Source organism: Setaria italica, chromosome VIII (genome assembly GCF_000263155.2).
Source record: "Setaria italica strain Yugu1 chromosome VIII, Setaria_italica_v2.0, whole genome shotgun sequence".
NCBI classification, from domain to species: Eukaryota; Viridiplantae; Streptophyta; class Magnoliopsida; order Poales; family Poaceae; genus Setaria; species Setaria italica.
In genome coordinates this window covers 35,858,092-35,873,817 of record NC_028457.1, presented here as the reverse complement: position 1 = coordinate 35,873,817, position 15,726 = coordinate 35,858,092, and the positions used below count along the sequence as shown (strand labels likewise).

At 47.7% G+C, this 15,726-nt stretch overlaps 2 protein-coding genes across 2 annotated transcripts; both read left to right on the top strand.

Moving 5' to 3' along the window:
• Positions 1–2,327: 2,327 nt before the first annotated feature.
• On the top strand, positions 2,328–4,347 carry LOC101771586 (cytochrome P450 71A1). The gene is made up of 2 exons (XM_004979771.3): positions 2,328–3,442; positions 3,570–4,347. Exons 1-2 carry the CDS (start codon positions 2,531–2,533, stop codon positions 4,224–4,226), a joined length of 1,569 nt encoding a protein of 522 aa, XP_004979828.1. The 5' UTR covers positions 2,328–2,530; the 3' UTR covers positions 4,227–4,347.
• A 2,816-nt stretch (positions 4,348–7,163) lies between these two features.
• Positions 7,164–9,145, top strand: LOC101771186 (aromatic-L-amino-acid decarboxylase). Its single transcript, XM_004979770.4, has one exon. It carries the CDS (start codon positions 7,376–7,378, stop codon positions 8,954–8,956), a length of 1,581 nt encoding a protein of 526 aa, XP_004979827.1. The 5' UTR covers positions 7,164–7,375; the 3' UTR covers positions 8,957–9,145.
• Positions 9,146–15,726: the final 6,581 nt, after the last annotated feature.

Genomic DNA, 15,726 nt, shown 5'->3' with positions numbered 1-15,726 from the left:
TGAATTTTAGTCTAGCTTGCCTGTTTTGCTTCCCAGTTCTGACTTCTTCAGATTCGTGGAATAGATTGATGATTATCTTCATATGAATACACCCTTGGAGTTTTGAGAAGTCGAAATATTTTATATATAGTAAATTGCATCCGAAATACAAGACCCATGCAGATACGTGCAAATTAATCCAAGAACTTGTAATCTGATTAATTTAATGTAAGAACTTGTCACGTCGTGTATTTATTGCATGGATCAGCCCAGCTCCACACATTTTTAATTGCACAATTAAAATTTAGGAATGAAAATAGTTGTGAAACAATTTGGGATTCTAATGCACACTGATGCTTCTACAAACATTATAGAGTATATTGCATTATGTCAAAATAAATCGTTAATTTTTTAGACACGTACCTATCATTCCATATTGATAAACAGCCAACAGAGCATGTCTACTTCATAACATCCAACACACTGCATTTCATCTCATTCCAAATTTATAAACAGATGCATACACCACGGGTATTTCATAATATCCAAAGTTACATTTCGTATCGATCATGTCAAACCAGCGAGCCAAGCCAAGCCGGGCCGCAACCCAGCCAGCCACTCCACTGTGGAAAAATACGCGACATAGCGGGATTTGGACTATATATGTACAAAAGTGACAAGTTCTTGCATCGGATTAATCATATTACATGTTCTTGAACCAATTTGCACGCACCTGCAGACCTTGTAGATCTTGTACTCTGTTTGCAATTTACGCTTTTATATATGTGGAGTAATATGTATACGTATATGGAGTAGTCGACTTAACAGTGAAAACAAAGCGTTGTTTTATGAGCTGGATGTTTATAGTTGCATGTCCCAGCAGCTTAACGCCACTTGCCATGCATGTAGGTTACTCTGCACATTAACTAAACCTTCTAACAAGTGAACATGGAATCACTAGCTTGCTAGTTGGTAGCTAGCTAGCTGCCAGTACCAACATTTCCAGCTATCAAGATCACCTTGTAGTTACAGTTAGTATGCAAGACACCACATGCCTCACATTCCACACTTGTTATTCAGGTGATCTATTGGATAGATATTATTGTCACAAAGGGACACACCACATGTACTAGTTTTATTCTCATACATTATCGGCATTTGATAAAAAACAATTCACAGATGTGGAGAATTGGAGCCTCGACCAGTTTCCCTACCTACGGAAGTGCGTGAGCGTGACTTACGAATATATTTTTAGCCGGCCAACCACGTTTTCGCAATCGTCAACGTCGTCTCGCCGGAATCGACTACGCTGCCCGGCGACGCCGCGTTCGCTGTCCAGAACGCTAGCCTGACAGGGTCAGTACGTCTCGAGAGGACGAACACGCCCGACAAGCATCTTGCCAAGCATACCGGTGCTCAAGGGTACATGTTCACACCCATAGCACGTGAACCATACTGCACTTAGTTCTCTCGACAAGAACTCCGTGCCCATCTGTCGTTGTCCTCCATCGCTCGCACTCGGCCAGATAATTTCATTATTGCGCTATGAAAGAAAGAATGGTTAGTCAGCAACGGCAGCGACCCTTCAATTCTTGTCACACTGCTGTCACGTACCTTGCTACTACGTGGAACTCGTGGCATCTGTGGCGCTGCTGGGTGCTGGCACATAGGCATCGGCCTTGCTACGTGAACTACTAGTAGTAGCGATGACAACACGCAAAAAGGAATAACATTTTGGGATGCTTTGATCTCTCATCGGATCTGCGTAGTACGACGTCCGGATGCTTTATTTGCGTGCTCTCAGTTTAATTACTAGACAACAATACGTAGTTAATCAAAGTATTGCCCCTGCTATTAGTGCAGTGAACCATCTGCCTCGCATGTCACCATCTGTACGGATGTTGTAGCGACACTTTTGCGGTGGGCGGCAAATCGGCAATGCATAAATGCAGGCAGCAAGCAGATGTTTCGGACGAGACATTAGGATTCAATTTTTTAGATAAAGGAATAGTTCAATATTCCGGCCGGCCTGTACATGATTTATGATCGATATGACATGGTACACACACACATACATACATACATACATACATTAACGAACTAACCAAAACCTCTCCGGTGGGTTTTAGAACCCAATCAAGTCTGTTTTTCGAACCGTACTAATTTTCGGCGTCATCAACAATGAAATTGGCATGGGTTTAGTGACAGCTCTAGAATTTCTAGTTCAATTATGACAACAAAATTTTCTAACGTGTCTAGCGACAACAAAAGTTTCTAACGAGTCTAGTGACGACATTTTGCATTGGTCAGTTCATGGGGAATTGAAACGTGTCGAATCATACTGGACTACATACCATGGAAGTTTCTTGATGCATTTTGTGATCGTCTTATAGAACCACATATTTTCTCTTTGTGACCTGTCACGATTATATTCCAGCCAAGTCAGATTTTCTATAACTCCCTCACACTCTCCTCGTGTAAGCTCACAATCTCCGAGCAGCAAATCTAGCACACTAGCAAGACGGAGAGCTCAGAGCCATTGAGGCCGGCCATGGAGGAGCTTATTAGGCTTGTGTTGCCAGTTTCCGTCCTTGTCTTGGTCTCCGCTGTGTATCTCTACTTCACGGTCCTGGGCAACCGCTCCCGGCAGCGGATGCCGCCTGCGCCGCCGGGGTGGCCGGTGATCGGGCATCTGCACCTGCTCTCCGGCATGCCCCACCACACGCTCGCCGAGCTAGCCAAGGCCATGCGCGCGCCGCTGCTCCGGCTGCAGCTCGGCAGCGTCCGGGCCGTGGTGATCTCCAAGCCGGAGCTGGCGCGGGCTGCGCTCACGACCAACGACGCCGCGCTGGCGTCGCGGCCGCACCTCCTGTCGGGGCAGTTCCTCTCCTTCGGGTGCTCCGACGTCACGTTCGGGCCGGCGGGGCCGTACCACCGCATGGCGCGGCGGGTGGTCGTGTCGGAGCTCCTCTCCCCGCGCCGCGTCGCGACGTACGGCAGGGTCCGGGTCGGCGAGCTCCGGCGTCTCCTCGCGCGCCTAACCAGGAGCGCCTCCTCGCCGGCGGCGGTGCCCGTCGACCTCAGCGAGTGCTTCCTCCACCTCGCCAACGACGTGCTCTGCCGCGTCGCGTTCGGGCGCCGCTTCGCCCACGGCAAGGGGGACAAGCTCGGCGCGGTACTCGTCGAGGCGCAGGACCTCTTCGCCGGGTTCACCGTCGGCGACTTCTTCCCGGAGCTCGAGCCCTTCGCCAGCACCGTCACAGGCCTCCGCCGCCGCCTCAAGAACTGCCTCGCCAACCTCCGCGAGGTCTGCGACGAGATCATCGACAACCACATCAGCGGCAAGCGCCAGCGCGTCCCCGGCGACCGCGACGAGGACTTCGTCGACGTCCTCCTCCGCGTCCAGAAGTCGCAGGACCTCGAGGTTCCCCTCACCGACGACAACATCAAGGCCCTTGTACTGGTCAGTGCATGCTGCCTCCATTACAAATGCATGCAAACATTCATGAAAACTTGGAAAGGATTTGTTTGAACACGAACTTAATTAGATTTTACAAGATTTATTTATTCACTACGAGTCATCCGTGCAGGACATGTTCATCGCCGGCACGGACACGTCATCCGCGACGCTGGAGTGGGTGATGACCGAGCTGGTGCGGCACCCATGGATCCTCAAGAAGGCGCAAGACGAGGTGCGGCGAGTCGTCGGCGACCGGGGCGCCGTGGAGGAGTCGGACCTCGGCGAGCTCCACTACATGCGCGCCGTGATCAAGGAGACCTTCCGCCTCCACCCGGTGGTGCCGCTGCTGGTGCCGCGGGAGTCCGTGGCTCCCAGCAAGCTCGGCGGCTACGACATCCCGGCCGGGACGCGCGTGTTCATCAACACCTTCGCCATGGGCCAGGACCCGGAGATCTGGGACAAACCGACGGAGTTCTCGCCGGAGCGGTTCGACAACGGCGGCGGCGACATCGACCTCAAGGACCCGGACTTCAGGCTGCTGCCCTTCGGCGGCGGCCGGAGGGGGTGCCCCGGGTACTCGTTCGCGCTGGCCACAGTGCAGCTCACCCTCGCGAGCCTGCTGTACCACTTCGACTGGGCGCTGCCGGCCGGCGTTCGTGCCGACGACGTCAACCTCGACGAGGTCTTCGGGCTCGCCACCAGGAAGAAGGAGCCGCTGTTCGTCGTCGTCAGGAACAACGAGCAGTACGAGTTTAAGGGGGAGGAGTTGAACGAGGTCCAAGACTAGCTAGCTAACAAATTGCGATCATTAAGCTACCATTTCAAGAGCTCATGTCCAAGAATAAGATGTATCTGTTCACATTGTCAATAAACGCCAGCCTTCATAATTGAGCATTAGGGTCACTGTTTCCATCCTCCCAGTCCTGGGTTTCCGTTCGCTGTCACGGTATAATAAAAATATTGTTTTTGACAAAAATATGATAAAAATATTGAGAAGACTAGATGCAGATGCGCAAAGTGGATTTCTTGTATCTCATGAAGTTGTTAGAACAGTGGGAATTAAACATTCTATCAAGGTTCCTTCTTGCTTGCCAACCTTGTCTTTGTGGTTGGAGAAAACATCCACAACAAAGGAAATCAATTACTTGTCGCGCTTTTTTACCGGGACTAAAGAGGGACAATAAAGGATCCCCTTTTATCTCGAATAGTTAGTCCGGATTGGATTTTTAGGATCTATCACCCTATCCAACCGGGACTAAAGATGGATTTTCCACCAGTGTGAGACGCATAGCTCAAGCTAAAGTTTCATCTAAACATATGTCAAGTACACATGTGTATTCAACGCAAATAGAAAAACTATGGATGAGGAAGAAAGGGCATATAGAGTAAAAAGTCAATCACAACCCGATAAACACGAGTACATATATGAGCCTTGAGTTAGAATATGAGCAATGGCAACGAGCAAATCTAAATAATTTTGGTTAGCTGTTGTCCTTACAGTTAATCAAAAGTTTCCAACTATTGTGTATTGTAAAATTACTAGCCGGTGTAGGAGCAAAAGTTGATAGAGATTAATTACTCACACCATTCAAATTGTATGCTATTTTGTTTCTTTTTTCTAAATATATGATTTTTACTATGCGAATGCACCTAGATACACGTTATGTCTGAACACATATCAAAATATGTGTATCTAGAAAACCAAAACGACTTATAATTTGGAATGGAAAGAGTACAATACATATTATATTAGCTATAGAAGGAAAAGAAAAGATACCTACCTCCTGTCATACGTGCTGCTGGCAGCTACTACTAGGTTGTTTGAGGAATCACGTCCACCCCTCATGAATATATCAATCATTTTCATATGATAAATGAGATAGTAATGGATTAATTGTGAGAAATGAGAACATCAATCACTTCCTTAGACTAAGGTTAGGTGGCTAAAGTTCAGAATCTTCTTTTAGCTGCCTAAACTTTAACAAAGGGTGTTTGGATCCACAACTAAATGCTACTCCCTCCGTTCGAAATTATAGGTCGTTTTAACTTTTTTAGATTCATAGATATTATTATGCATCTAGACATACACTATATCTAGATGCATAATAATATCTATGAACCTAGAAAAGTCAAAACGACCTACAATTTGGAACGGAGGGAGTAGTTGTTAAAAATAGGTTACCATGCTACCCTCCATTAATTGCAGTGGGGAGTTTTACTGGGGTAGAACTGTCTTTACATATATTTAATTGAGTTTAGCAAGTTGGAACCAGCTAGAGGGCTAAATTTAGCCGGGAGATCTTTAGCTGCCAATAGGAAGACGATTGATGCAAACAGGGCCTCACAGGTATTCTGCAGCGGCATGTCCCCTCTTATATGCGGAGACAAATCAGTTCACATCTATCCATTCAGCCAGTCGTCGTCAATGCATCCTAACAACTGCATGCATTTGTGAAAATTTAACCTTCTGAAAGAGAAATGTCAGTGTCCACCTCGACACGTGATCCGCGTGGACGCACAATATAATGGGCCAAAAATTATAGTACCTGCATGGATCCAAGATCTCGGTGAAGTGGCCCAGCAATAATTAATGACGAGGTAGGTAATCAGAGGTTGGACGCCAAAGCAACCTGCCTTGCAAAACATGGATCCACACATGAGTTCTTTCTAATACATTGTGTTGTAATACGATTTTCTCAAATAGATGATTTAGTTTGTTTTCAGTTAGCAATATGTTTATAATAGTAGGCCTCATAAATTTTAGATTAACAATGAGAGGGGGGAAACGAGGTTTCTAGAAGCCCTAGCATGACGGTACCCAAAAGAAACGACTAATAGAGGATTAATACGTACAGCTAACAAAAAGAGGGGAAAAAAGATAATGCTGAAGGCGAATGTTTAATGCAACGACAAGCAGTAGCTCAGCTGGTTACACACTAATGGAGAACAGACCATCGGTCCAGGCCAAAAATACCGGGCCAAAGGACCTAATACTAATGCTAGTACTGGTCACCAGCCGCGTGCGCTAATTAGTACCGGTTGAGTTCTCCATTCGTAATTTTTACTTATTATAGAATTAATGGTATTGCTTTTTTAATGGTTGGGAACATGTGTGCCATGGACTGCAATGTGTTGATTTCGTCAATCTCAAGATGTATGGACAGTGTCTAAGGGATGGGTAGGATTTGCGTGATGTATGTATCCGAGCATCACGTACATATGCCCATACTGCTAGCAACTTATTCAGCTCTTAATTTTATATATGCGATGGTACTTCAACTTGTATAAATGTTTTCCTATTTACTTGAGAACATGTATTTGTGACACTTCAACTTGTATGTTGAAACTGTCCAGCTGTTATAATATTGTAACTCTACTATACGTATAATGCGGTACATTCAAATTTCATATAAAAATCGGCTATAATATAATGGCTGGCCCCTGCTTCACATGCCGGCGGTCCGCTTCGAATCTGGCACACATGCACGGATCTAAACCCCGGCCCAGAAACCCTGAAACCTTACTCCCAAACCCCTGATGGGTCTAGGAACCAGGAAGTGTGACATTGTTATGATGAACAATAATGTAATATACATGCATAAAATAGTAAACAACATATAGGAACAACCCCATGTGGCATTGCCCTAGCACGCCTCTGAATTATTAGTGTACAGTTTAACGGTCCCTAGTCTCTCTACGTCGCCGCGCAGCTTCCCATGCTCCCAGCTACCACACGGCCACGCTATATAAAACCACCCCGGCCATTACTCGGCATCACACAGCACAAGCACCTAGCTTACTCGAGCTTGCGAGTCTCATCATCGTCCTCGCTAGCTCGATTGGACAAGCTCATCACGCGTCCACGGTTTCGAGTTTCGGCTAGCAGCTAGGTCATTAACCATCATCATCATCATCAAACAACCAATCGATCTGAAAATGGGCAGCCTTGACAGCAACCCTGCCACCTTTGACGCGTTCGCCGCTGAGGCCGACGGCTTCCAGCCGCTCAACGCCGACGACGTCCGCTCCTACCTGCACAAGTCCGTCGACTTCATCTACGACTACTACAAGTCCGTCGAGTCCCTGCCCGTGCTCCCCGGCGTCGAGCCGGGGTACCTGCGCCGCCTGCTGCAGTGCGCGCCACCCAGCGCTGCCGCGCCGTTCGACATCGCTATGAAGGAGCTCCGGGAGGCCGTGGTGCCGGGGATGACCCACTGGGCCAGCCCCAACTTCTTCGCCTTCTTCCCGGCGACCAACAGCGCCGCGGCCATCGCCGGGGAGCTCATCGCCTCCGCGATGAACACCGTCGGGTTCACGTGGCAGGCCAACCCGGCCGCCACGGAGATGGAGGTGCTCGCGCTCGACTGGCTCGCGCAGCTCCTGCGCCTGCCGGCGAGCTTCCTCATGCACCGCACCGACGCCGGCGAGGGCCGCGGCACCGGCGGCGGCGTCATCCTCGGCACCACCAGCGAGGCAATGCTGGTCACGCTCGTCGCCGCCCGCGACGCCGCGCTGCGACGCATGGGCTCCAGCGGCGTCGCCGGGATCACGCGGCTGGTCGTCTACGCCGCCGACCAGACCCACTCCACCTTCTTCAAGGCGTGCCGCCTCACCGGCTTCGACCCGGCCAACATCAGGTCCATCCCCACCGGCGCCGACACGGACTACGGCCTCGACCCGACGAAGCTGCTTGAGGCCATGCAGGCCGACGTCGACACCGGCCTCGTGCCGACCTACGTCTGCGCCACGGTCGGCACCACGTCGACGAACGCCGTCGACCCGGTGGGCGCCATCGCTGACGTCGCCGCCCGGTTCAACGCGTGGGTCCACGTCGACGCCGCCTACGCCGGGAGCGCCTGCATCTGCCCGGAGTTCCGGCACCACCTCGACGGCGTGGAGCGCGTGGACTCCATCAGCATGAGCCCGCACAAGTGGCTGATGACGTGCCTCGACTGCACCTGCCTCTGGGTCCGCGACGCGCACCGTCTCACCGACTCCCTGGAGACCAACCCGGAGTACCTCAAGAACGGCGCGAGCGACTCGGGGGCCGTCACCGACCTCAAGGACATGCAGGTCGGCGTCGGCCGCCGCTTCCGCGGGCTCAAGCTCTGGATGGTCATGCGCACCTACGGCGCCGCCAGGCTCCAGGAGCACATCCGCAGCGACGTCGCCATGGCCAAGATGTTCGAGGAATCCGTGCGCAGCGACGACCGGTTCGAGGTCGTCGTGCCGAGGAACTTCGCGCTGGTGTGCTTCAGGATCAAGCCCCACGGCGGCGGCATGACGACGGAGGAGGACGCCGACGGGGCCAACCATGAGCTCATGGAGCGGCTGAACAGGACCGGGAAGGCGTACCTGGCTCACACGGTGGTCGGCGGCAAGTTCGTGCTGAGGTTCGCGGTGGGGTCGTCGCTGCAGGAGGAGAGGCACGTGCGAAGCGCGTGGGAGCTCATCAGGAAGACCACCGATGAGATCATGGAGGGAGAGAAGAAGTGCGTGCATGAGGATGGGTGCTGATTATTCTGACATTGTTGTTCTTGCAGATGGTACTGGAGTGTGGTGGTTGTTTTTGTTGCAAGAGAAAGACGGTCGTCGAATAAACCCTTTACGGGGGCGTTGAAGCTCTGGATTTTTCTTCATGCATCCATGTATCTCGAAATTGTATACGCATTCAATAAATAATTTCCTTTCCAGTGGATTTATTTACTGCTTGACAATATGCCTACACCACGCATAATGATAATGATAATGATAACCCATACCGGGTGTATATGTACTACGTAAACCATTTCTATCACTTGTCGTGAAGACTTTTTCTATGTTAAGATCTACCTGTCCAGCAGTCTCTAGAAATAGGTTATACAGTAGTGTGCAAGCTGCATCCATACCAACCCGGGGGTCCATGCAGATCTCTAGACAACTGTATATATAGCATAGGATTGCAAGTCCTCGACAACTGCCCCGTTTGGTAAAGCTTCTTAAAGTGCTTCTCCACCGGCTTTTGGCGAAGTCCTACCAAAGGGCCAATTTTAAAACGGCTTCACCACCAAAGTCGGGGAGAAACCGCAAAACGGCTTACGCTAGAGAGGAGAAGCCGAAAAAAGTGGCTTCACCGGCTTCTCCTCTCTCTCCAAGCATTAAGTGATCATAAAATTACATATATTGCCATTGAGAAGCCGTTTTACCGAACGTTTTGCAAAACGGCTTCAACTTCACTAAAAAAGTCACTCCACCGAAGAAGCCGAAGCCGAAGCCGTTTTATGAGAAGCCGAAGCTCTACCAAACGGGACAGTTGCGCACCGTTTTAGCAGCTAGCAAGTCGTGCCATGCCTGTTTAACTCCTTCAAGCCCACGTGACCATGTAGGTCTCTTTGCATTGCAGTAGGCACAGCAAGTAGCACACAATCCAGTCAAAGTCTCCATTTCTACTCTGCACTCCCTGCTTTCCTTCATCAGCGCCCCGCCCAAGCTTACATCTGACCCCTAGGAGCTCCGAACAGCTGAAACAGCTCCACCCTTCTACCGCTCCGAACAGCTGAAACAAACTGCGTGGTTACTGTAGAAGCCGGCCCTTAGGTCGATTGCTAGCTCCGCCACTGAGTGTCCGTGAAATCCGTGAAATCGCCATTCCTTTTATCCAATACAAGCGACCATGCACAATACAATGATCCTCAGTTTCGCGTCCTATTGAGAACACTCTTTCTAAAAAAGCACGCACACTCACGGTACCTTTATGAACATATGCACGCAATCTTACTCTTATGAGCACCTCTGAGAGGCCAAGTGGCATATCTTGAGATTGATGAAGTCACCACATGTGTCTTTTACAGTTGAAAAATTTGTGTCATTGATTCCTCAAATAAATTCAGAAAAATACAACCATCAGTGCCAAGTTAAGGATTTGAAACTCGGTGGACATACTGATGGAGAACCAACCTTTCTTGCCGGTCAGTAACCCCACTTTAGTACCGGGCGCCTGACCGGTACCTCTTGTTCGGTACTAAATGCCACACCATTTAGTACCGGTCAAAATACCCAGTACTAAATGGGCCATTTAGTACCGGTCGGTAGTACCAACCGGTACTAAACTGCAAGACACGTCACGCTGTTGCGTATGGCAGTTTAGTACCGGTTGGTAAAACCAACCGGTACTAAATGGTTATTCCTTTTATTTTGTTTCCCTTTTGTTTTAATTCGTGGGTTGGTTAGTATTTGTATTAGTGTAGAATATCCGTTTGGGTATAGTAGTAATATTACGGTAATATATATATATATAAATTTTGATCTAGCATATAGTAAAGCTTACATATATTATTTTTATACAATTTATATACACTTCGAATATTACAAGTTTTTCGAATATGCACTACGCGTCGTCAGCCGAGTCCCTGATTGGATGAAGTTGACCCACACTTGTTCCATCGTAATAGAATTCTCCCTTTGGATTTACGACATCCTCCGAAAAAAATCCACATAGTTGTTCTGAATTGCCCTGAGTCATTCTGGGCGAGGAGATCTTTTCTTATTTCAGCAATCTGTCACGTGCAAATTAACATCATCATTTTAAACCAATATATGTGAAGATTGAAAGATATTGAAATTGATATGAATTGTGTTTACGTACTTGGTGTTGATGGTCCCTGCCTTTCTTGGGACCTACAATGTCGTGGATGAACTCACAACAGTAGTTTCCACATAAATTGTTTCCATCCTCCTGCATCAAACACTAAATATGGAAAAAGGAGTTATGAAATATTTAAGCAGTCGTGGTTTTTAAAGAATGACATGCACTAGATGTCCAAATTGAAATCATACCGAAAAATTATTCCTAATATGAAGTTCTTCATTAAACGGTTTTGGGTGTTTTTTTATGAAGCGAGCCCATACCCTGTTAAGCACGTTTACGAGGCTTTGGTACTCTGCTTTTGGTTTCCTCTTCGGGTCCAGCACTGTGACTTGGCTTCGATCAATCTCGATAACAAGTAGTATCCAGTGGAACCTGTTCATATACATACACACGCAATGTTAGATGTACTTATTATTAACTGGAACGGATGATGTAAAAAGGGATGAATGGCTCACTGAAAGTTGTACGGCAAAAGTATGTATTGCATGTGATGCTTTTTATCCAGGAAGTTGGAAATAGTTTTCATGGTCCATGGCCATTGCATTAAGCATTCCTTATTTATAACATGCAGGTTCATGAAGCCGACATGATAGTATTATTTTCTCCAGCAATGTTGGATCTCTATCCTACATGATATAAAATAAAAGAGGGGATAAGACAGCTCACAATTAATGTAGGAGCTAGGATGTAGATAACAGAGCAAATACTTACAGAATCCATGAACTACTGAGGGACTTGTCAAGGGCATCTTGATGGTACAAGTACCATAGACTTTCAAACTCAATCCATATGTCATCTGGCCCTTGAAAGTAATCATGATCTTGAACCCAAGCAACGAACATGATCCGTCCATCTGCAGATGCCTCAATGTATCATTTATGAAATGCATACATTTTTGTTGGTAGGTGAGGCACCAACTGTGGCCCCACAAGAGGTTCCCCCAACTTAAACTCCCATTTACTAGCACCTGGGTGAGTTTTGATATTATCCCCCCTAGGAGTTGCTCTTTTGTGAGATTGGTCTCGGCAATCCATTGAGCTAGAATCTCATCTTCTTTTGAAAGAACTTTGAGCGGATTGATCGATTGTTGAGATTGTTCTCCGAGCTGGGAATAGTAGACCGTGATCTTTTTCTTCTCAAATGCCTTTGTGATTGAGCGATCATAGTCCGAGATGGGTTCTTTCACAACTTTTTCAACCACTAGGGATTTAAATTATTTCTTCGTTGCTTCATCAATTGGTGTTCCTCGGGCTTCTTCTTTGGCCCGAAGTGAGCAGCAACCTCAGCCATAAATATCGCATGATTTTCCTCCATAGTTCGTTCATATGGAAGCTTCGGAGGTTGAGTCTTTGCTTTCTTAGGAGGTGATTCTTCTTCTGCTTTGAAGGTGGCAAGACTGAAGCCTTCGAGTTTTTCTTGTTACGAAGTGGAGGCTGAGGTAACGGTGGACTCATGCTTTGGTCCCTTGTAGTTGGTGGGGATGATGGACTCATGCTTTGGTCCTTTGGAGGAGGTGCATCCCTGGATGGTGGCGTTGGTGATCTGTGCCTTGAGCTCTGAGGGGATGATGTGGGAACTGTGACTGCTTGTGGCAACCTTATCTAGCACTTGGCCCAACAAATCCAGGTGTGGATGGCTTGTCCTAGTACCGTTTCACCATCACCTCCAGGGATCTCGAGGTCCAGGTCTTCCCATCCTATTTCCATTCGGTCAATCTGGACTCTAGCATATCCTTCAGGAATCTGCATGCCATGAATTGTCCCGCTTGGTATCGGTACTTTAGCAATACCGTGAGCCACTACTTTCACTATTTTCCTCACCGGAGTAAGAAGCTCACATGGGGTCCTCACAGTAATGTTGTCCACGGGGTAGTGTTTGTTGTTGCCCGCAACCATGTCAGATGATTCTTCTACTGATTGGGACTCCGTGGAAGCGATGCTGCTACGACACTTGGAAGCGGGGCTTATTATGTCCATATTAGCACCTGGTGTAGCTCCTGCTTGGCTAAGTGCTAACACCTCTTGAAGCCGATCCGTTCTTTCATTAGTCGAAGCTACTTGTTCTTCTAAGACACGTAGCTTCTCTTCTACTGTGACCTTGCTTCTTCTTCGACTTCTATAAGACTCAATATCTTCACTGAAACCTTTCTTTCATGGACTACACCCATTCCTTAGACATGTCCAGTGTGTTTCAGATTCCCAAGTGCATAAGTCAGCTAATCTTTCTCTCTATCAAGCTTGAAATTTTCTTGCCGTTTAGCCTTTAATGCATCTTCCAACCTGGTGAAAAATTCTGCTATTAATGAATTGGTAGTAATAAATGATTCTTTCCTATTTAGTGTAGAAAAATTTCTTTGCTCGCAATGGCCAATCAAGAGTTTCCGTCATGATTCCTCTTGCCTTTAAGTCCTCTTCCATCCCCTGTCATTTTGGCATCGCCGTCTTATAACCTCCTTGGCCAAGATGATGATAATGTTTCTTTTTGCTCGCATTATCTTTAGCTTGTACAGCTCACTTTTTTGCATCTTCTGACAACTTTTATTGCTTAAATGCTTCCCAATAAGGTGCTAGCTTCTGGAACTTGTTCTCCAAATCTGGTTCGATGCCCTTCTTGATAAAATTTTTGTGCAAGTTTTTCTTGTATGTCTGGAAAGCAATTGCCATCTTCCTAAAGGAAAATTCGTTTAGTTCTTTTGCTTTTGCTTCTGGGTGTGAAGTGCAATATCAACTATTTCCAACACAATTCCCTCTCTCACTCAGGATTGAGGTCTTCAGGTGCATCAATATGTGCAATTGCCCTCCATTTTTTAATGCTTATGGGGATGTTTTCCTGAACAATATACCCATGTTGATTGATAAATGTCATTAACACACCGGTGGGAGCAATTGGTGCATCTTCCTCGTCCACTTCTGTGATGATGGTATGCCCCTCTAACCTTTTCTTCCTACCTTGTTTCCATTTAGGCCTCAACGAGGATGCAGATGGCTACAAATAAGATGCATTAATTATAACCATTGTTGATAGATAGAGAATTGAAATCATGTACATGTATATAGTCATTCATATACCTCGGCAATTTCTTCATCCTCTTCAATTGGAGCATCATCACCACCATCACCAGCCATATTAAGGTAATTGCTACCATCATCCTCTTCGCCCGAAGCATCATCTACTTCTGCGTTGTAGTTGCTGCCTTCATTAATAATATTTTTGAATGAACTCCTCTTCGTCCCTATCTCCCATTTTAACTAGTACAAGAAAAACAATGTATTTAGAAAGTAATTATAAATAAATGATTTCTCAATGATTAAGAAATAATTACTAAAAGAAATAATTAAGAAAAACTATATTGTTATCTTCCATATTAACAAGTAATTCTAACCATTACTAAAAGAAATAATTAAGAAAGTAATTGTAAATAGAATGAAACTAAATTCAACAAAAGAAATATCCTAGGCATTATGTAAGTAAGTTTGCATGCCATTTTCCAATAATTTCAATGATTTCTACCCATTCATTATTTATTTTCTAATTTCTAGTTGCTGACTTCATCATGGGGCTTGCTGACGTCCGCGATCGGGGTGGGGGTTGCGGGCTTACGTACAAGGACAAAGGGCCGAGGGTGCGGCGTGGCGGGGTTGGAGGCTAGAGCGCAGGTCCTGGTGGCGGCCGGCGGTGGTGGAGACTGGAGCGCGGAGTCCGCGACGAGGGCAGAGACGGTCGGGTTGGGGGCAGCCGGCGCACGGCGAGGACGGGGGCGAAACACGGCGGGGCACAGCGAGCACGGGGGGCGGCCGATCTGGGCGAAGCGGCAGCCGCGTTGGGGAGCTCGAACTCCGGCAGGGCGGAGTGTGCCCTGGTGCCAGGGGAGCTCTGGGTACGGCTGGACAATGAGGATGTCAACGAGGAGCCAAGGCCACAGCCGGCGAGGAAGGGGGGTGGTTGGCCAGGGCGGCATGCTGCACGGATGTTGAGGAGGAGCGTGGGGTGTGGAGTGTCGGAGTGCGCCATGTTGTCAGGAAGTACTAGGTGCAGCCGGACGTTGAGGAAGTTGAGGAGTCGGGGTGGCGGCCGGCGGCGAAGGGGGGCGGTTGGCCAAGGTGGCGAATGGCACGGACGTCTAGGAGGAGCATTCCGTGCGGTAGGGTGGACCTCTCCGCGATGCCGTTGAGCGTTGGGCATGGCCAACGTCAAGGAAGAGTTGGGATGGCGGGTGATGATGGACGATGACGTCGAGGGTGGCGGAGTGGTGGTGGGATCAGGAGAGGAACGAGTGAGTGCCTAAGTGTTGGAGAAGACGAGGGGTGGGGTTTATGTAGGTTAGGTTAGATTATTAGCAGGTGGAGGCCTCACCTGGTACAAAATGGCTTTTTGTACCAGGCAAAGCTACTGCCCGATACTAAATTGTGTGATTTAGTACCGGGCAAGGCCACCGCCTGGTACTAATTTGGCCAAAAAAGGTAGGAGGCGAAACTTCAGAAATTTACTACCGAGCAAAGCCTCCACCCGGTACTAATGTTCCCAGCGTTTCGTTTCCTGCCAGCACTCTATTTTCTTTCCTTATTTCCAAAATTTTGTTATTATATTAGTTTTGTGCTTAATAAATGGAGTAAACTTAGGAAAAATAATTGAAAACATTTCATACCTTACTGTTGATGAT

Bases quoted from the DNA above. Each gene is read 5' to 3' on its own strand.
- LOC101771586 (XM_004979771.3), top strand. From the start codon at position 2,531: ATGGAGGAGCTTATTAGGCTTGTGTTGCCAGTTTCCGTCCTTGTCTTG. The intron at 3,443-3,569 runs GTCAGTGCATGC...TCATCCGTGCAG, and splicing joins ACATCAAGGCCCTTGTACTG to GACATGTTCATCGCCGGCAC.
- LOC101771186 (XM_004979770.4), top strand. From the start codon at position 7,376: ATGGGCAGCCTTGACAGCAACCCTGCCACCTTTGACGCGTTCGCCGCT.